At 40.6% G+C, this 21,808-nt stretch overlaps 1 protein-coding gene and 1 long non-coding RNA gene across 3 annotated transcripts; one reads left to right on the plus strand and one right to left on the minus strand.

The window, feature by feature from the left end:
* Positions 1–1,881: 1,881 nt before the first annotated feature.
* On the plus strand, positions 1,882–20,835 carry LOC117423279 (endonuclease domain-containing 1 protein-like). 2 transcript variants are annotated; one of them, XM_034038812.3, is made up of 4 exons: positions 1,882–3,954; positions 10,772–10,943; positions 18,989–19,145; positions 20,170–20,835. In XM_034038812.3, the coding sequence occupies exons 2-4, from the start codon at positions 10,902–10,904 to the stop codon at positions 20,544–20,546; spliced, it is 576 nt and encodes a 191-aa protein (XP_033894703.1). In that variant the 5' UTR covers positions 1,882–3,954; positions 10,772–10,901; the 3' UTR covers positions 20,547–20,835. The 2 variants fall into 2 exon arrangements, with proteins under 2 accessions (XP_033894703.1, XP_058845966.1); XM_058989983.1 differs by lacking the exons at positions 1,882–3,954; positions 10,772–10,943 and adding an exon at positions 15,864–16,292.
* On the minus strand, positions 9,715–12,666 carry LOC117423280 (uncharacterized). Its single transcript, XR_004547762.3, has 3 exons — positions 12,467–12,666; positions 11,403–11,433; positions 9,715–11,269 (listed from the first exon to the last, which is right to left on the minus strand). It is a non-coding gene; the product is annotated as an uncharacterized LOC117423280 (long non-coding RNA).
* Positions 20,836–21,808: the final 973 nt, after the last annotated feature.

The following is a 21,808-nucleotide window of genomic DNA, read 5'->3' on the forward strand; positions in this document are numbered from 1 at the left end:
CTTATTTGGGTATCCAGATCACTGTACAGCATGTGTTTAAACTGCTCAACAAGCGATTCCTGATACTGAGGTGATAGGTGATACAGCTCTGTATCAGATGGAAATGACGTTAATTTAAAATTAACTTTACTGCTGAGTCATTCTTATTTACCCATATACATGTATTATAAGACATATAGTACCAGGTACTGTGTGAGCCTTCATAGATTTGTAGAGGTTTACATTTTCCACCACATATTTTTTAACCTGTTAGTATTATGGCATGGAACTTAGTCATTGTTGTTATAAGGATCTGAAAAAGTATAACATTATTCAGAAGCACCAGAAAAGGTATAAAAGGTTTAAACAGACAGGAAACAAAACACTTTTACAAAACAAAAAGCATGATGGCCAAAACAAACAGACTAACAAACAGACACAGAACACAACAAGTATCGTACTGGGGTCGAAGCAGCACGCGTAGCAATTGTTATTGTTAGCTTTCACTCTGCCTCCCGACTCTCGTTCCACCTCTGAACACACCAACACCGTTCAGCCAAAGCTGCTTCTTTTTATATTGTGGCCGAGGGATTGGCTATCAATTACTTAGTTTATCCCCCAACCACAATCGGCACAGGTTTTTTCATATGCATGGTTGTAACAGAGTGAATGAATCTGAGTCACCAACTCCCTCCCGACCTGTGAGGGCGCTGTGTAACAGGAACAGTGTGCCCCGGACTGGATGGTTTGACAGTTCATCCCAGGGTCAGTTGGAAGTCGGCTATCCAGGAAGGGGGCGGAGCCACAATACCAGAAGTCAACGCCCTAATTCGGTAGGCGATGTGTCAGTCATGGATTGGAGGAGACGTGATTGCACTCGCTACCTAAGGGGGCGGGACTGAAGGTATATCAGGGGATGTGGCCAAGCGATCTGTTCCACTGTTATGGTTATGGACTGACCTTGAGGGGTAAAAAGAAACCGTGAGTGTTTAGTGTTGTACTGTCTGTCTATTAACTGTTCATGTTTGTCATTTGTAGACGGCTAAATAGCCAAGAGCTGTCATGGATAAGCCAGCATTAAACCCGGACTGCACTGCACCACTGTTAATCACTTGTATCGTATTCACAACACCACTTGCACCCGGAGCACTCACTGTTGGACTGGTGATCGTGTAGGTGTTATAAAGTGTGTGTTTGTTATTATTATTTCGGGGCTGAACCCCGTGGTTTTGACTGGCTGTACACATTGTTGTGTATAGTCAGTCTTATTATTTAAAAGCGATTAATAAAGCTTTGTTTTCACCATTGAACTGTAGTTGGACTGTTGTTTCTAATCACTGCATCACCTCTACACCTGTGCACTACAAACCACTTTGCCACAGTGGTCAACAGCCAGTTTGTCAATAATCACTTGCTGTTTTTTAACCCCATCCAGGCTGTAAACAATAATAATAAAACAGTGTGTTTTTGAATAAACACAACACAGTACATTTAAATAATAACAATACAACAAAATACAAAATAACACAAAACATGAAATACGCACAGGGGTGGGGAGTACCCAGTCAATTGTACACATCTCAAAACTGTACACATCTCAAAACAGGACATATCTCAAAACTGTACACATTTCAAAACAGGACATTTCTCAAAACTGTACACAGCCCAAAACAGGTACATGACAATTCGTTCTGCGACAATGCGTCCCCCAGACAATTCGCCCCCACTACACGGATCCCGGAATGGGGTTATGCTCCGTCCCCTCCTAGTTTCCCCTAGCAACCACAGGACCTCAGACAAGCATCAACATGCCAGCATGACAACCACCACAGATGTCAATGTTTTACTCCTCTAACCCAAAATATCCCTAATGCAGTGCACACTGTCCTGTCTCATGGGACAGTCTCAACAAGAAATTGCAATTGTGAGAATGCTGTGTGGTTCTGATACTGCGTCTTCTTTACAGGGAAGGAGGGTGAGCTCTGCTGGTCCTTGCAGCTGGAACATGGGAAAGGGGAGCTCCTCCAGAAGGCCTTTGTGCTGCTGCCTCTCCGAGACGGGGCGCTGGATTCGACGGCCCCTTTGGAACTGCGCCCCACCTTCCCTGCCGAGCCAGATCTCCTGAGCCCTCACTCTGCCCAGGCGGCCCTGAGCCAGGAGTGTGGGCTACGCTTCGACATCACCAAGGCCTTCACTGCCTCAGAGAACACACTGCAGTTCTGTGTGGAGCCCCTCCGCAGCGGCCGGCCAGCACCCAGCTCCCTCACAGAAGCCCTCGAGTGCCCACCTTTCCTGGCCACAGTGTGGCGAAGGCATCGCCAGCCCCCAGGCTAGCTAGAAGAAACAAGATGCTTTTTTTTACATGTTTACATTTAGGGCCATTCATAAAAATGAAAATTAGAAGGACTGTCCAACAGGCAGACTCGCTGATGGGATATTACATTTTCAATAAGTGGGGGTGGGAGTCCTCAGTTGTGAACGCAAGGAAGTGGCAGAAAAAACACACCTTTACACAACACCGATTTTAAAGTGATCAAAAAAGAATAAGGGCCTCATTCACTAAACGACAGTAAATGAGCAGAATTACGCAAAAATAAACCAGCAGTAGCTCTATTCGCTAAGCTAATTATATGCACAAATAAAGCGCACTAAATGGTTCATTTGCAAGTTGTCACAACGTGTAGAATTCAGCACACAGAATTCAACACACAGAATTCTGCATGAGGTTTACACACACTTTATTACAGTATATAAGGGCGCTCGAAAGAAAAGGTAAGTACGTAAGTACGTTTTCATTGTATCGTTGTGATGAGTTTTTCACTATCAGCGACCAGGAGCTAAATGTATTAGCAGGAGAAGTGGTGGGGAATTATGAAAGGCTTTTTGGTGCTGAATCAGCGAGAACATTAACGTCAATGAAACATTAAGACAAAAATACGCTCTGTAGGAGGAGGTTGGGGGTCTTGTCCCAAATCACAGCGTCCTGCGAGACAGTCAAAGCAGAGAAAGTAATTGTATAATGGAACATTTATGTTTAACTCTGCACACCTGCCTCGTAATCTTCATAAATCTCGGACTGCATGAGCGTGTACGAGTGCATTGTAACATTGGAACTCGAGTCGCTATTGAAACCATCTTTAAAATGAAACAAACTGGAAACAATAATCGTTTAAAATGGTCTGTGTTGGCTGCAAAAAAAAAAAGTAACAAGTATACAAAATAGATTTTTTTAAAAACAACAGTGAATGACATATTCAGCAACATTTTCGAGTTTTGTTCGTATGTTGACACATTAATTAAAATGACCGTGTAATTCCCATAGACTATTTTGCTGTCTTTAATCCCAAAATATTAAACACGGGAGAAACGTTAACTGCAAACCTGAAATGACAAATCCGAAGATTTTGTGTTTTTCTTTATAAAAGACACTTTAGGGAGATACTCTCAAGTGTCACTGTTAGGCACAGCTCCACAATCAGGGGATTTTTTTCATTAAAAAAGGCTGCACAAAGGCTTCCACTAATTCGGACGTGTTGACGTTACGTGGTTCTCCATTTCTGCCCTCTTTTTAAACATTTATGTGACTGTGACATGCTTGTTCGGTAATTGTTTAGCCTGAACTTCAAGTTTGTTTTTCTTGCATACAACGTCCCCTTTTCTTAGCTCTGAACGCGATCTTCTGTTGAAATGAATTGGCTTTTTTATATTTATTTACCAGCTCTCTGCATTTTGCAAACTTATACATCAACACTATCTAAACAACTATTTTAAACTTCCCGCATGTTACGTTGTTGTACAGTATGAGAAATTCACCAGTCATGAAGCCGGTATTTGTTTGACTCAGTTGCCGTAGTAACCAAATGCACGGCATTGACGCCTGACCGTGTACAGCTACTGTAGCGCTGCTGAAATGAACAGGGGAGGTGAAGAGTAATGGAAAATACTATAAGGAAAATACAGTGCATATTTTTCACGGTAGGTAGACATATCTTTCTCTGAAATTCGTGATATCGTGATACGTGTGCTCAATCTGTATGTAGTTACCTCCTCCTCACACAGCCCTAGTAACGTCTCCCTGGAACAAAATACTCTCTCCTGACTGCTGGTTCTGTGACACCGCCAGGTTTCAATAAGCGGTGCTCTGTAACACACACTGAGGCACCTAGTAAAGTTAGCGCCCTTAAGTGAATATGGTTTGCATATCAAATACCACCCTCGCGGTATTTTGTGACGTGTTTGCATACATTTCCACATTAACATTGTTCATTATATTTAAATGACTCAAACGCGGTACTTTTTCCACGTGGTGTTTTCCGCGCATTAGGTTGCCTGCCATTGGTTAGAGAATACAGCAGGTGTGCAAAGCACGCAGTAAAAGAGCTTACTCAGTGCAAAACACGTTACCGCTGTTTAGTGAATGAGGCCCTAAGGTGGCAATAGTGCAAGCTACAGTGCAGTGTGTAAATTGCATGCAGTGTGTCCATGTCTCTATGCATGCCTTAATGATTCTCTGGACTAAATGGGAATGTAAGTGTGCAGTAGTTCCAAAACGTGCTCTTATTACTTGCAGAGAAGCACACATTATAACTGCTCACCTTAACATTGTTTAGTGGAACTTTTCCTATTTCCTAAAGGTATTGTTGCTAAGGTTTTAAAATGAATTGTCTTACCTCTGTGACTGCTCCCCTGAGCATTGAATGCTACCTGCCCATCACATCTAAGTATCTCTGCTAAAAGCCTAACAGGGATGCAGCTGAGCTATGGGTGGTATGCAATTTCCTGAATTTTATGGCTTCAAGCTGCACCATTGAAGTTAAGTTAATTGCAGTTTTTTTGTGAGGAATTTCCTGACTTTTGTGGCTTCAAACTTAAACCATAACTATTATCTAGCAATGAATAAAAGCAATGGTTTGTCTGTGAACTTGGACTTTGTGAAATGTGTGCAAGACTATAAAAAATTGACGTTTTATTTCTGTATTTGAACTGTTGTTTTTATTAGTGTGTTGTTAGTTTATGTTTTTGCTGGGGCCTGTGTATTGAGTTAATATTGTGTTGGTTCAAACCTTGAATGAGTTGCTGCTACAAATTCTGTGAATCATTTATAAATAATTGATAGAATTCTCAATTAGCACGTTGCCTCTTTGATTCTTATGAATAGATTATAAATAGGGCTTTTGATTTTTGGTTTTAACTGATAAAAACGATAGAACACCCCACGATACAAAAAAAAAAAACAAGAAAAACACTGGAAATGGTTACTCAATTCATGTTGCCTTGACCCCCCCAAAAAGAAACATTGCCAATGCAGTTGGGCAATGTCCCTCCTTCCTAACTTGTATCTTTCATTGATTCGTTCTAAATACTTTAAACCCACCAACTACTGAGTGGCAGCAAATTCCTATATTTCTATTGGAGGGTTGTACCACCTTGCTCGATTTAAAACAAGATTACAATTAAAAACACAGCTCGCGAGAGTTAAAGATTTATCAGCAGTTTGATAGTATTTACACTCTTGTGGAATTTAAAACAGAATTGCAAATTGTGGCTAAATGTAAAAAAAAATGCTTAAACACACAACAACCCCAGAAGAATATGCCTGTGACCATAAGGATTTTGTTGTGTAAGACAGCAAATGAAAGAAGGTAATTGAAGTACTGTCACGTAGTACTATACATATTGTGACAGAAAAAACTGAAAGTAACCGAAAACAATCATTTCATAGCGAAAGCCCTGAAAAAAAAAGCAATTTACATATAACTTGAATAGCTAAAAATAAGCACAGAAAAATGAAATTAATAAAACAAAAAAACAGACGCTCTAATTATAAATGACTGATATAATTTGATTTAAACTAACGTTGCTACTAAAACCCTGTGCATAGTTTCTAACATACTGGAGGTGCCTGAGTGGTGCATCCGGTAAAGACGCTCCGCGTGCCTGGAGGTCACCGGTTTGAGACCAGGTTATTCCACTGCCGACCATGGACAAGAGTTCCCAAGGGGCAGCGCACAATTGGCGAGCATCGCCCAGGTGGGGAGGGCACCGCGCAGTTACAGGAAAGTCTGTGGGCTTTCCTGTAACTGTCAATTTAATCCAATACGGTACTGACAAAATGCATTACTGCTATTTTACCCCAATAATGACTGATTGCTGCTGAATTATTATTATTATTTTTTTACTTGATGCATTTTATACCGCTCTGTATTAAACGTTACGGTTTTGACTTTAAGATTGGTGTGGCTTAATTACTGTGGTTTATCTGTGTGACTTTATTTATTTATATTAGTAGTTTATGTTCCCTTGTGTAGCTCGCTAACCTTTGTAAATTATGTATTTATCTACCTCTTTTATTGATTCTTCTGTTTACTTATTGAAGTCAGATTTACTGTAAGGGTAAAAGTAACTGAATTGAAATATTAGCTATTAGTGAATCCTGAATATTGCAACTATTACTGCACAGTTGTTGTATATCTTTACTGAATACCCGTCTTGTGTTTTGAGCTGTGTAACAGGGCGAGCAGCCCTGTACATTGTTTATTTATTTTTAGATCGGGGTCTCCCCCTCCGCCCCTGTGCAGAGTGTTTTGTATTTATTTAGTTTTATTGTATTATATTTATGACGGCGTAGCGCCGTGTTTTGTTTATTTTTAAAACATGTCCTGGCAGAGGCGAGATCGGTGCTCGTCCTCTGCCAGGTGTAATGAAAAAAACTCGTGCAGAAGGTGGCCATCTCCTGAATTAATTAAGTGATTAATTTAGTTGCTAATCGGGAGATGGTCACCTGAATATAAAAAACCTGCAGCTCTCCAGTTCAGGGTGGGTGTTCGACAGGAGGAACGGGAGAACGAGAGAACGAGAGGAGAGAAATTGAAATTTAACAGTAAACAGGAACAGTGACGGCGATCTGCCCAGCCTGACCTGTGTTTTTGTGTTAGTGATTTCTTTTTGTTTAATTATTTATTTTGCTCTGTGAGCGAGTGTTTTCTGTTTGAATATTTTATTTATTTTTTTGGATTCATTAAATAAAACGGCGCCCGCGCCACTGCACAATACCTTTTTGTTGTTGTGGTCCCTTCTTCTGCCGTGACGTCAGACCCTCAGCCATTCCTGCCACAAGCTGTTTTTTACATATAGTTATTTTCCTGGTGCTTTGCTGTGTTCCCTAGCTACCGTAATTTATTCTATTTTAGTTCCTGGGTTTATTTGCCTGGACCTTCCCGGATTATCAAAGGTGGTGGCAGCTGCATGCAACTCTGCTTCAAGCCTCTCAGAACACTATCTCTCTAGGGTAAGGTTTCGCTGCAGTATGTTAAGCTTGCTCAAACAATAGCAAGCTCCCTTTAATACCAATGGAAACCTTTATTTAACATTAGCTCTGCGCTCTGTGATAAGGCAAGGCAGCTCCATGGATCTCAAACCCACATACATGCTTGAATAACTCACTTCAGCAAAGGCCTGTCAATGAGAGAGAGCTGGACAAGAACGGATTCTGTCCTATAAATCGGTTCTGTGCGTATCTAACTGTCAAGACTTGATTTAAAATCAGTTATCAATAAAACATTTCCACTGGATTGGCTTTGTTTCTTCATGCCAAAATAGTTGTGTCCATAATTTACAAAGAGATGCAGTTCAAACACCTGGTTGCACACTTTTATTGACAAAAACAAAACAATAGTGTGATAGGGGTTGTGGGTAATCCCCTGACAGAGCAGGAGAGACACAAGAACTGACACGGAAACGCCTCATAGCAGGCCAGGATTTATTTACAAGAAGCAATGCTGTGGTGTGAGTACAGCAGCAGAGTATAATGTGGTGTCTCACAGGCAACCACACCTCAACACAGCTGACAACGCAACCCGTGAGGAGGGTCTGACTCCAAACAAAAACACACCTCCTTCATGTGCATGACCTCAGCCTAGCCACATACCCTCCCCCTCAGAATGGCACCCCAGGTGCACTTGAGATACAGCCCTCCTAAATAAACACACAGGTGGGTGGGTTGGAATGCTGGGGCTCAGCTTGTCAAATACCGTCCGGACAAGACTCCTCAGCCCGAGGATCCTGCCGTTTGGTGCCAGCTTTATTTCCACAAGCTTATATGGGCTTGTATACGGGGTGCCCGTTTAACCCCAGACCTACCCCTCAAGTCCTGGGTCCCCATCGTCCCCTCTCGGGGGCCCCTTTGCTGCTGTAGCAGTGGCTCTGGAGCCTCTCCTTCAGAACTACCTCCGGTGGGTGCTGAGGGTAGCTTGCCCTTGTCCTTCCCAAAACATTTCAGCTGGGTGGCCCAGCCCCTCCACTAGAATCTCACTCTGAATATGCCTGGCTATTTTTTAAACTATTGTTTTTGATCAGTAGGGTGGCCAACAGGTGCTTATTTTGAAGACTTGTCAGTAGGACGCAGAGCTCAGTGTTGGTGTGCTGCTTATAGGAGCTAGTGTTTGGTGGCACTGGTTGCTTAGGCGCTGGAAAGTTGACAACAGTAGGACTTGGATATAAGGAGGGTGGTAATGCCTTGATGGGTTTAAATATATGCCGAGCACACCAGCTTCTTTGGTGAGGTGGCTTGTTTCTCCCTCAGTCTTTTTCAGGGTTATCTTACATGCTGCACTTTTTCGTGGATTCTTTTTTTGTAGGTAAGGGACATTGAGTGTTATCTTGTCATCAGATGATCAAAAGCTAAATAAACCCTTTACACTTTAAAACTGTAAAATAACACAGTGTAAAATAAAAAGGCTCCTTTCAGCTGCACCAGCCACACCATGTTAAAGTGCCCCTCCAATCCGGTCAGACATAACTCAGTTGGCTAGTCCTCTGTTAAAGGGGACCTTGACAAAATGCAGGGATTCAAACTAAAACCCCTGCCCCTATACAAATATATACAATATTTACAAACCATACAAACCTGTCCTTGATTAAGTGAATAGACAATTACAAAGACACATCAGTGATCTGCTGAGTAAACTCAAAGCCCCACTGCAGCCATGTCATTGTAATAACACTGGATCTCTGGTGTGCCAGCATTCAAGGCTATTTCAATATTTAACTGAACACTTGCTGCTGTCACCCCAGAACTCCACTGAAAATCTATTACAACACCACAAACCAGGAACAGGCTTCATATGGTATATATTATGTCACAGAGCCACCAAGTGGAGATGGATGATAGTGCATCTCATTTAGCACCAGTTAATAACGTACTGATATACTCTTCCACAGAACAAGAATTAGAGAAAATAACTTTTTTTTATTTTTTTTTTCTGTTAAGTAATTGTGAGGGCTGTACAAGACTTTTCAACACATCAGAAGAGAACATCATTATTACTGTGAATATCTATTTATTTGCTTAAACTGGTTACATCTGATGCTTCCTGATTGAACCTCAAAATGATGATTATTTAATAATTCCATTACACCAGAAAAGGGCTGTAGAGATCAAGTCCCAGTAACATGGTATAAAGGGAAGGCAAATCCTATGTTTAAGGTAGAGAGTTCAGTGAAAGCTAATGCCCAGCCTGAACAGAAGTTTAGTGAAAATGGTACAGTGTGTTTCTGCTGTGTGTTTTGTTTTGTTTGTTCCGGTTTGTAAATAACAGCACTTTCCCTGCAGCTTCCTGACCGAGTCTAGTTCCTGATGCTATCCTTTCAGAGTCCACAGAAGACACAGGCAAATTAGAAACAGATCACAGATATCATATTTACTGGACATCATATATAGAAGATTGCTGTAGTTGAGATTTGATCTTGTTTTCAAAATATCTTTAATGTATATTCTGTTCTATACCTGCCGATTTAAAAAAATGTATGTTACCAAACTGAATCTTGAGTTTTAAAAACTTTAACCCTGAGAGCTAATCAAGTATACTGTGCCTTCCAAAATGTCTAATCCGGAGCAGTGATGGTTTTCATTTGAATGAAGTGGGTAAAACAGAGCAGCACTCGGATCACAACATCACATGAGAAACATTTTTCAGAAACAATAGTTTGGTACAAATACTGTAGACAAAACATAGTTTTAAATGCTTATATTTATGTTTCCCTGTTTGAAAACTTTCAATTGGAATTCACATAATAGCAGAGCAGAATTTGGAGTCTGTGTTTTTGTTCATTTCATTAGTCTAGAAACCAGGATCCATGTAGGAATATACTAAAATGTTAGTAACAACTTTGTATGGTACTAAAAAAAATGCATAAGTTAGTGGATCATCTGGAATGGGGAAACAGAAGCATATGGTCACGTTCTGAGTGAAAATCAGGGTCAGACACAGATTTTTTTAGTAGTTTCAGGGCTGGCCCCATGCACTTTCACCCGAGTAAATGATTGGTTTCTGAATATGATTACAAGAGTAATGGGGTCTCTGCACTTCCCTAGTAGCAAAACAAAAAATAGATCCATCTCTACAATTGAGACCAACACAGGCATTTAAAGAGAAACAATTTGGATAATTTTCATAATTTACTGTACAAGTAATAATACATTGTGCTCCAAGCCTCTGTTTCTAAAGCAGAGATCATAGTGCTCTTAAGAACATAAGAACATAAGAAAGTTTACAAACAAGAGGAGGCCATTCAGCCCATCTTGCTCGTTTGGTTGTTAGTAGCTTAATGATCCCAGAATCTCATCAAGCAGCTTCTTGAAGGATCCCAGGGTGTCAGCTTCAACAACATTACTGGGGAGTTGGTTCCAGACCCTCACATTTCTCTGTGTGAAAAAGTGCCTCCTATTTTCTGTTCTGAATGCCCCTTTATCTAATCTCCATTTCTGACCCCTGGTCCTTGTTTCTTTTTTCAGGTCAAAGAAGTCCCCTGGGTCGATATTGTCTATACCTTTTAGGATTTTGAATGTTTGAATCAGATTGCCGCGTAGTCTTCTTTGTTCAAGACTGAATAGATTCAATTCTTTTAGCCTGTCTGGATACGACATGCCTTTTAAACCCAGGATAAAGGGCAAGTCAATTACTCAGGTGAGTTACAGCTTTTAGTGTCAATGTGACTGCCATGACAAGATACTGCCCATAACCATGTGAAAGTAATGATGCATCAATAAACTTTATTTATCCTGGTATACAGACACAATTCATCAGAATACCAAGGCAGTCTCATTCAAACAATGCATTACATTAAGCAAAGCCAAGGCCTCTCCGCACCTCCAGTCGAGGTCATTTCCTGTAGTTTAGTGGGAGCAGGTCTGGCTCATCTTCTAGAATGGTGAATGGGTTGGTGGACCCTTCTGTATTTTGCTGAGAAAAGCTCTCTGAGGCTGATTGTACATCTTCAGAACACCCCTCTACTGTACAAAAATATATTTAAAAGACAGTTTTATTTTCCAGTGAGATATGGGAAATGTATACATTATATAAAAAAAATGAACCACTGTTAATTAAAACTCACAGGGAAAAAAAACAAACAAAAACAGGGGTTACCTTCAAGACAATCTTCTGACAAAGCAGGTGCCTAAAATCAAAAGAGGGTCAAAAATATGTTATAGCTACAGCACATCCCCGCTTTCCAGAATGATTTGCAGTATACTCTTGTTATCCTGTTCATTTCTGTCTGAATACAAATCCTGGACAGAGCTGTGGGTGTGCACTGGTAATGTCCCCCCCGAAACAGTACAATTTTATTTGGGAAAACAAACTCTGTTTCTGGGGGAAAGGTTATCTATGCACACCCTTATATTTTTATACTGGCCTCGTTACAGAATGCTCAGAGATGGCCACACAAAATTTGCTGGTGACTTTATAAAACATATGAGGCACAGAAACAGTAACACATGATAAATAAGTACACTTATCATAGGAAACAGTTCTACAGGATGATGATTAAGCGCGCATATGAAACGAAACGAATAGCAAATGTACTATTATGCACAGTCAGGGTATAAAATTAATTACAACCACAAACTTAAGTGCAAGCCATTTCCCACAGTTTGATAAATGCACTTCACAGAGCCTGATTAGAACGAATCTTGGACTACCTTACCCAAGGAAACAGATAGATCAAGATTAGTGCAAATCCAGGTCTGTGAATTTTTTAGAACCTAAACCGTGTGCATTAAATGAAATAACAATTAAATCTTATTGTATTACTTGTATTGTAACGCTTGAAATGTTTTTGCTTACGATTGTAAGTCGCCCTGGATAAGGGCGTCTGCTAAGAAATAAATAATAATAATAATAATAATAATAATAATAATAAATCAAAGACTTTTTCTAGGTCATCGAGGACCTTTAATACAAATACTGAACTGGAAAACAGGATCGACAAGAAGGGACACATTGTGTGCCTGTTCATGCTGGCTTCCTGTTAACAGATTCATATTATCATCAGTGGGTATTTAAATATCCAGTAGGGAAAAACATATCTAACTAAACAAACCCTAAGCAACATGCAATTGCTGCTTCTGCCATTTCCTATTCTGTAATCAAGATCTAATCCCTCAGCTACGCACGGGCAGCCTGGGAGGAGAACGAGCTGGAATACTTACACATGCTGCTCTTTGCAAAAGCAGGCTCCCAGCAACCAGAACCAGCATCACACGGACACTGAACACGCAGCTCAACTCCACAGCTGCCATGTTCTCTTGACGTTACCTTTGGAGACTAAATTGATATCTGCAGCAGGTAGATTGGCTTCTCCTGGGCCAGTGTTGTATAGCGAGGTGACAGACACACACACACACACATTTATACTCCAGAGTGCAAGAGCAGCACAGCTCCTTGTGTTTTGTAAATGCAAGGTTTGTTGTGCACACCCTGGATTTAGGACAAAAACATGATGACACAGCTTGTCCTGCTGCTGTGGTTCTTTGTTTTCCCATCAGTAGAATTTAAAAGGTATTACAATCTCTTTATGAACTTCAATACCCCTAACCTCTTACTGTGGTGTAGTGCAGCTTTTCATTCATAAATGCATTTCTGAAAAAGCGATAAGGGTGGTCAGTCAATATGCCTTGTCCTCTGTTCAGCACACCCTTTCCAGTTACAATTTAGCATATACTGGGCTGAATGGCCCTTATAAAAGTTTACCACAGTACATTCTGCAGTTATTCCCATGGATCTATTATGCATCTACCATAGTGTAGCATTCCCCAGCCTTGGTAGTCAAGGAGACACACAGGACGCAAGAAGATTGCCCCTTGTTACCAATATAGATTTAATTGATTAATTAGTTGACCAATTAAGTAGGTTTAAATGATCTGAAGCTAATATAACTACATAAAATAACACAGGTTATTTTACCAATCAAGGGGCAAGTGTATGAAGTAAGGGTGACAAAGTAACAAGGACTTTATTTTATCATAGTATAACAAGTTAAAACATTAAAGAAAAACGCCAACACTCATGAACAGTACTTAAATCAAAGTTAGTCAGACACCTCAAGGAAGTAACATTTAGCAACAAATTGATTCCATAAAAGCGATCTAAAAAACAATGATGTAAATTCAAATGGGTCTCATACCTGGAGGCTTGAAATGCTGATTAGTAATAGTTAGCAACGGCTGAGGTTGGAGCAATCCAACCAGAAATAAAGCAGGGACTAGTACCAATACAAAGACGCTGTTTCTGCAGCTGTAAACACACTACTTAACAAGAGAACTGATACGTACAGTCTTAAACAAGTGAGGTAGCCTATTTCACGTAAATCAAAATAAATTTAAAAAAACTACCGTGTGATATATGTGAATTTAAACCGAAAAGAGAGAACTAGACGGTACATTCAAAATTAAAGCAATGGAAGCCCCGTTCTCTTTTGTTTAGACTACACCAATACAAACCGATGACATTGTCTGAGAGCACGAGGGTTACTTGCAAACACCCATAGAGCGGAACAACCTATTCAATATGATTAACAACACTTATAACGAAAGCCTATAGAGCCCAAGCAAATTCACAGCGCCTTCAAAAACTAATAAACTTTAAACAAACAATCTTAGCAAACGGCAGTTCGCCAACTCGTGCTCTCAGCTCACAATTTACACAATCAGGCAGCCTTCCCTTTTTTTGATCTGCACGTCTTTTTATAGCACTGCAGTTACTATGGAGACCCACAGCCATGCGATTAGGGACAGTACCATACAATATTAAAACTTTAATATTAAAACTTTAAGTATCTTCTACGTTGGACTTTATATCTCCTACCCAGGACTTCATATCTCCTACCCAGGACTTTTTAACTCCTACATAGGACTTTTTAAAAAATAAACTCATCGTGACAGTAGAATAATGTGCCGTGTTGGAGACCAATATTCTGATTAACAAATTATCTGTCTAATTCATAAAGCTGTATGGTGCTGTTACTTGACCCTTACCCCTTACCGACATCATAATTACCACATGACTCAGACCAAGCGTAGAATAAGATGCGTTTTATCTGTCTAATTTCCTAGCATAATGTATGTGTTCAGGAACATGTATTTAAACAAATAGTAATAATAAAAACGTCTATGTTTAATTATTAATAATTAGGTGAATTAAGTACAGTACTTTGTAATTTGTAACGATTACATTAACACTGTTAACTCGTCTGAACTGGACAGACTACTTACTGGTTGGAGGGGTATTATGCTACCGGTGGGGGGTGTTTTAGTGCTAATATATTGCAGTAGTGCTCTCCTTCCCCACCTCTGACTCCGACATCTCCTCCTGTATCTCTACCTGTCTATCGGCCATCTCCTCCTGGATGCACTCGCGTCATCTCAAACTCAACCCCATCTCCTCCTGGATGCACTCGCATCATCTCAAACTCAACCCCATCTCCTCCTGGATGCACTCGCGTCATCTCAAACTCAACCCCATCTCCTCCTGGATGCACTCGCGTCATCTCAAACTCAACCCCATCTCCTCCTGGATGCACTCGCGTCATCTCAAACTCAACCCCATCTCCTCCTGGATGCACTCGCGTCATCTCAAACTCAACCCCATCTCCTCCTGGATGCACTCGCGTCATCTCAAACTCAACCCCATCTCCTGGATGCACTCGCATCATCTCAAACTCAGCCTCTCCAAATCAGATCTCTTTTTCTCCCCCTCACCCCACTGCTAATCTCTCTATCTCTATTCCTCTTGAATCCACAATCCTCTCTCCCTCCTCATCCACCAATAACCTTGGTGTCAACCTTGACCCCTCCCTCTCCAACTCTCAGCACATCTCAACTCTGGCACCCTCCTGTCATTTCTTCCTCAGCAACATACGCAGAATTATTAATTAACTCAAAACTTAATAGTTACTTTATTCTCCTTGGCTCCAGCTCCACATTACCTCAACCTATATAAGCACAATTCATTTCAAGATAAAGTCACCGGATTGTAATGACTGTAAGAAAAATATATACAAAGTGAATCTAAAGAACACACTATTTAAGGTAACTGATATTTTACAGCCATACCATGTCTTTAGTAAGGTAAAGTAGAAAATCCAGACCATGATAAAGTCAGTGTTGCTGAAAGAGCTACCAAGTTCTACGTCACATCTGGTAAGCACCTACTAACATCTTCCAGCTACACAGCAATATGGGAAATCAGTTCAAAGCCATGGACACTTACTCGTTGCCTCAGGCCCTCTAAGTCCTGTGTTAATAAATGCTTCAGCCCAAAACCTTTCACATTACTACGTTGACATGTTTACATAAAGAAATAATCTAGGTTTTCACTCAAGGTTATTGAATTTTGGTGGGAACCATGCACATGGACTCTCCATTGCTAGCAGTCTGTGTTTATTTATAATTTACAGGTAGATATTCTGGAAACTGCTGTTGACTTTAAGCCAAAGACAGGTCATTTTGAAATGATTGATGCTAAAAGTATCAGTGCCACGTTCTACCTGCTGTAAATTACCCATGGGACAGTACTCTAGGTCCTGTCTCTCTCTCAGAGTAGCTTACGTGTCAGTTCCATGCAACACTGACAAGTTCACAAAGGGAGTGGTTACATCAAGGACAACTATACATATCCAAGTGAGAGGACTGACAATACGCAATATTGTGTTTTCAGAACATAGTTGACTCCTCTAAAATGGCATTAGCATTAGTTACCATTCTGGTCGTAACGGCAGCGGTGCTTCGAGCAGGAGACACAGAGATTGTCAGAGATTTCAATGACATTCCTCAGTGCCTTGAATTCTTCTATGAGAGAACCCCACCAGCCCTGGGACCAGTTCCTCAACGCACTGCTAAAATATGCCAGAAATTCAACAACGGATATCATTTTGCAACACTATATGACAAAGCACAACGCATCCCTCTCTATTCTGCGTACGTTTTTCAGAAGAGCAACGGCGGCGGTCGTGAGAAGAGATGGTTCATTGAGCCACAGGTATGTCTGTACCAATGAAGAATAAACAATCATGGGATTCCATGCAAGTTTTTTAACTCGAGACATTCATGGGGTTTCCATACATGTTTAGTTACACGTAAAATGGCAATGCGCGTGCACGTTTGGGAGAATTACTTGTGTAAATCAGGTTTGTGGCCGAAAAATGACGAAACACGCGGGAAATCCACGCCGTTTCGCATGGAAACCTGCATTTTACATGTAAATGTTAATGAGCGTGTTTATCCTTAACTATAAATATTGCAATGGAGCAGGTCAGTTGTTACTGTGGATTCCAAAACAGCAGAAAGTAGTGGCTGGTGGGCGATTTTATGGTTAGCTTGGTGTAGTTCACCTTAATGCTACTGCGGGCGGCTTTGTTTATTATTGTTTTTTGCTGTGTCTGGACTGTCATCTTGTATATATCTTGTGGGTTTACAGTTCTGTATAAAACCACTTACCATGAACTGTGTTATGCATTTGTTATAGTATTAAAGCAGCTGTTTGAGAATACCCTTGCTGTAAAAACTATGCTAAAGTTAAACACAAAGAGCAAATGAGCTGCTTAACTGAATTAATTCCCGTCCTTTTTTGATCCCAGCTATATCCAAAGACACGCACCCCTGCCCTCCACGTTAATAAATATAGTTTGTGAACTGGATGTCATAAGCCAGCTCTATCGCCCAAAACAGCGCAACAACATCCAAGTTGTTGATGCCTTCTCAGAACTGACCAAATAAAATTTCAAATGAACGTATTGATTGTGTTTTATTTGTTTGCATCCAATTGAAACTGGCGGCTGAGGTAACCTTCCCAGTTGCAAAGTCCTCTTATAATAAGCGGGATTGGGCTTGTTTTTGAGAGGCGCTGGTTGGATTTTGCATAACCACCCATACTGTAACATGGTGTGGCGGAGTGTCCCGCCCCTATGTATTATTATTTGTATTTTTGTTTGCGGCGCGGGTAAAAGCGCCGCGTCTTTTATTATTATATTTAAAAACCCCGTGAGGATGCATGGCTGATCAGCTACTGATTATTTAACTAGCTGACAGTCATGCATCCTTACCAAACGCGTGCAGACTCTGGCCGAGGGGATAATAAGATAATTAACAACTAGTTAATCCCTCGGCCAGTGCCTGCAGCTCTCTGCACTCGGGGTGGAGTGTTGAGGAGAGTACGGGAGAGCGGAGAGAGAAAGAGCGCAAGGAGAATAAGACAATTAACACTTGCTAAAACGTGCTGGATTAGCCAGCACGACACTTAATTGTTTGTTTATTCATTTGGCCCTTGTGCTTTTTTGTTTTGTGTTTTGTTTAAATCTTTTGTTTGTTTATTAAATACGCTGAACGCAATTGCGTTGAGCTTCACCCACCCATCCACTGTTTTGGTTTGAGTTACTTCCTGGTCCGTGACGTCATCCACCTCACCACTGCGAGCCAGACTGTCACACATGGGTTGCGCTTGTTTTGGGCTTGTTTTGAGTTTGTGCAGGATACAGCAGACAGTGGCAATTTTGGGAACGAACTAATGCACTTCAGTCCGTTTCATCAGTATCTGCCACCTCCCTTTCAAGTGTCCACTACCCGTATTTGCCCAAGCGTGGTGTTGAATGCTACCTCAGCAGGTGTCAGCCGTCCGGACGGGTAGGGTTTCTAAGCCAGGGTAGCATACGAAGCATCACCTGATCCCCTTTATGCTGTATTGCCTGAATGAAAGGGATTTCAGCCATGGTGATCTGCAATACCTGTTGGTCAGTTTCATTTTATACTCATTTTCATTTTTAATTAAGGAGTCGTAAGATAAATTAGTTGAAACAATATTCACAACTGATGACATGACACCCCACTAATGACATTTGAAAAACAATTTGGGCAAGAGCAGTAAAACACATTATTAACCAACCAGGCACAAGGTATTTTGCTTTATTACAGCAGGTTAGATTCACTCATGTACCAGTTATCTGCGCATGGTAACCACATTTTCACAAAATTTCAAAAACAGCATGAGTACTTTACGCATAGCTAATTTACATGTCAACTCCCTCCTTCCCCATTCATTTGCATGACGTCGGGTAAAATAAACTGAGCGAACGATAACCCAAAAAAGCATTTTACACGTGTAAATGTCTCGTTAAAAAAAAAAAAAAAAAAAAAAAATCGCATGGAAACCCCATGATTGTTGTAGTTTCATTAACATTATGTTTCATTAACTCTTTTCTTAGGGTCATCTTTATGCTAAGCTAAATGTAAATATGAATATTTATACTGTTTCCTTTTTACAGGCTCCCAAGTATTTTTTCTAACAGTTCCAACGATTCTAACCAAAACTTCCTATCTAAATGCATACAGCCATGAATCAGAAACCAGGACCAGAGGACAGTTGGATAAAAGGTCGATACAGACTTAGGACAGAGGGCACAAGACACTTCTTTACATAGAGTAGTGAGGGTATGGAATGGGTATTTAGCCATGTTGATGATGCTGAATCATTGGGATCCATTAAGACAAAATTTGAGATCAGTCGCTGCTAGGAATCGGACGAGCATTGATGGGGGGGAATGGCCTCCTCCAAGCTGAACTGAGCATATAACGACTACCGCGTGATTTCCAGATATGTCTCAGTGTTGGTGTCTACTGCATTATGTGTATCCCTTTCCAAGAATTGTAAATCATGGGATTAATATCAGGATTATATTGCAGCTTGTTAACAACAACTGGCAGGGTGGGATGCAAGATGCATATCGCCTCAGTAAGGAGCACCCCAATGTGTACCTGGGTGTGGATCAAGCTCTGGATGAGGATTATAAATCTACAGGCTTTGACCGTGGACACCTTAACCCCAATGGTCACCACGCAGGTGAGAAACACCTTGGAAAGATATTATAATGCAGTGTTATTTAAGGGAAATGAAAGTGTCACAGGTTGTATTATACTGTGTAACTATCACTGGTAATTGTTTCATATGATGTCATGTTTTTAAAGTCTTACACAGCAGAAGCACACAGTCCAGAGTGGGCTGTGTCCCTTTAGACCAGGTCGGAAGTTGCAGGGGAGTTTGGCCGCCATCCATGGTGGGGTTGAGCTCAAGGCAGTAACAGCATGAAGTATTTATTGAAAACGTTGTCTTGAAACTCACTCCAGTATACCCTGCCTCACTCTTATAAAACCCACTGCAGTATACCCTGTTTCCCACAGTAAACGCAAAGCATAGTGAAAGCATGGTACAGCAAAGGTAAGGATTGTAAAGCTCAGAGAGGTATGGTAAAGCAAATAATAAAAAAAACAAACATGAGAAACCATGGTAGACTATGGTATCACCATGGGAAAAAAGAGATTATCATGCAAATTTACTGTGCTTAACTTTAGTGAGGGTACACCCGATAACAACTGAGTTAATAATAAAGGCTTTATAGTAGCATGGTGTCTCCCCTCACTGCTACAGGAGCCAAACACAATATACATGTCATAGGCAATGCTCTCGGTGTGGCTGTAACGCATGGGTCCTATTCACTTTCAGGCAATCCCAGTCTGCGATAGCTGGGGTTATTTACCATGGAGATGAATTGAACACTAACATTCGTGCTCCTTTTGCACGTGTTTAGTATTATCCTAATTCAGTGGCTGCCTTAAATATGTGGGTGTTCTTTACCTGTCAGCACTGAGGATGGTTTTGAATTGACCAAAATATTTGCACTTTTTCACTCCTGCACTGTTTGTCTAGCACCTTTGGGCCTGCACTTTTGTATAAATTAAATGACTCTGTATTTTTGTATAAATTTGGCAATTTAGTGTTCAGTATGCAGATCTAGTACATTACTGAAATGTATGACCCATTAAGTTCAGTAAAATGAACTGACATGCACATTATTTTGCTGTGTCAGGTGACAGCCGGAATGCCACTTTCAGCCTCACTAACATTGTGCCTCAGAATCGAATATCGAACCAGGGAGCATGGAGACTGTATGAAGAAGAACTGGCCAGGATGTTCAGCACAGACTGTGCTACAACTTTCGTTGTGGTTGGGACTGTCCCGTCGCAGAACAGCAAGCTGAAGGATCGTGTGAACATACCGGACTGGGTGTGGAGTGCGTACTGCTGTGTTAATAACAACGGGATGCCACTGAAGAGTGTGGCAGCAACATCTTTAAACACAGACCAGAACAAGGTTAACAGGCTCACTTTGAGAGGGCTTCATATGTTTTTACAGGACCAAATGTACACCGAATCTGTTCAGATTTTTACTGATGAATGCATGTGACCCTATTGTGTTTATACTGTACTGTAAGATGTTGGTGGAGAATAAACTCAGACGAACTTAACACTAACATTTTGTCTTTGCTTTTAGAACAGAATTATTGCTGGAGTAGTACCAGTTTAAGGTTAGATAAAAGCAAGGTTTGGATGTCTGTAATTTTCAATCTGGTTAATTGAGTTTGTAAAATAAATTATAATTTTGTAAAAAGTTGTTGGGAACTTGATATGAGGACTTTAAGAGTTGGTAGGTTTAAAGCCAAGTAGTGCTTTGTAATTTTTATTAGTAATGTTGTTAAGGGTATGGGTATGATATAAACTCCTGGTGGAAATATTAAATACTATTACCTTATAAAAATCCTGGATTGTTTTAATATGCTTTGTTTTTTTTTAATAGCATTCTGTCTACTTACTTGTGAATTTCCTAATTTTCCTAATGTTCCTGTCTGTAAGCACAGTATGCTGTTTGTAGCGTATGCACAGACAGGCAAACATCCAGGAACTCTTCATGCAGTGTTACACATGAAACGTCCCCTATCTTCTCACAGACGGTTTCTATCTCCCTACAACATATGCTTTCTTCCACGAGAGGCATGGGGCAGCAAAATGTGCATTAACAGCACCACACTGACAAATCAGCAAACAGCTAATTTTTGATCGCATGCCAAGGTTTAGAGCTGCAGATAGTAAGTGTTTTCCCACTGACACTGTCAGTCACAGTCAAACTTGCATCTGCACACGAATTTTAATAATTTGAACGAAATCAGTCTAATTTCCTTTTATAAAAATGTTCCTGAAAATGACCTACCATTCCTTATTTTGCAACCTCTCAATGTCTCTGGGGACATTTCTGTCTTGATTGTCATCTGAATCAGAGTCCGATCTTTCCTCACTAGATGTTTGGTAAGGCCCAAATCTGTAGGGCTGCAAAACACCAGCCTCAGATTCCTGGTTATCAGATACTGCTGTCTGATCAAATTCAGTGCTAGATTCTGAGCACGATAGTTAAAATAAACTAAAAATTCACCGTCGCTCTCCATTGATTTTCATACAGTAAAATAGAGATACTGTATTTGTATTTACATGTCTCTCTTGACCAGAGTGGCTTACAATAACACAAAGATCACTTTCCATGAATAAAAAGGGGGGGTCAAATGATCTACCATAGTGTAGCATTCCCCAGCCTTGGTAGTCAAGGAGACACACAGGACGCAAGAAGATTGCCCCTTGTTACCAATATAGATTTAATTGATTAATTAGTTGACCAAT

This window comes from Acipenser ruthenus, chromosome 17 (genome assembly GCF_902713425.1).
Source record: "Acipenser ruthenus chromosome 17, fAciRut3.2 maternal haplotype, whole genome shotgun sequence".
NCBI classification, from domain to species: domain Eukaryota; kingdom Metazoa; phylum Chordata; class Actinopteri; order Acipenseriformes; family Acipenseridae; genus Acipenser; species Acipenser ruthenus.

What these genes read in the sequence shown, in the direction of transcription:
- LOC117423279 (XM_058989983.1), top strand. Translation starts at nt 15,993, where the DNA reads ATGGCATTAGCATTAGTTACCATTCTGGTCGTAACGGCAGCGGTGCTT. An exon ending in GATGGTTCATTGAGCCACAG is followed by an intron (nt 16,293 to 18,988) that starts GTATGTCTGTAC and finishes ATTATATTGCAG; the next exon opens with CTTGTTAACAACAACTGGCA. An exon ending in CCCCAATGGTCACCACGCAG is followed by an intron (nt 19,146 to 20,169) that starts GTGAGAAACACC and finishes TTGCTGTGTCAG; the next exon opens with GTGACAGCCGGAATGCCACT.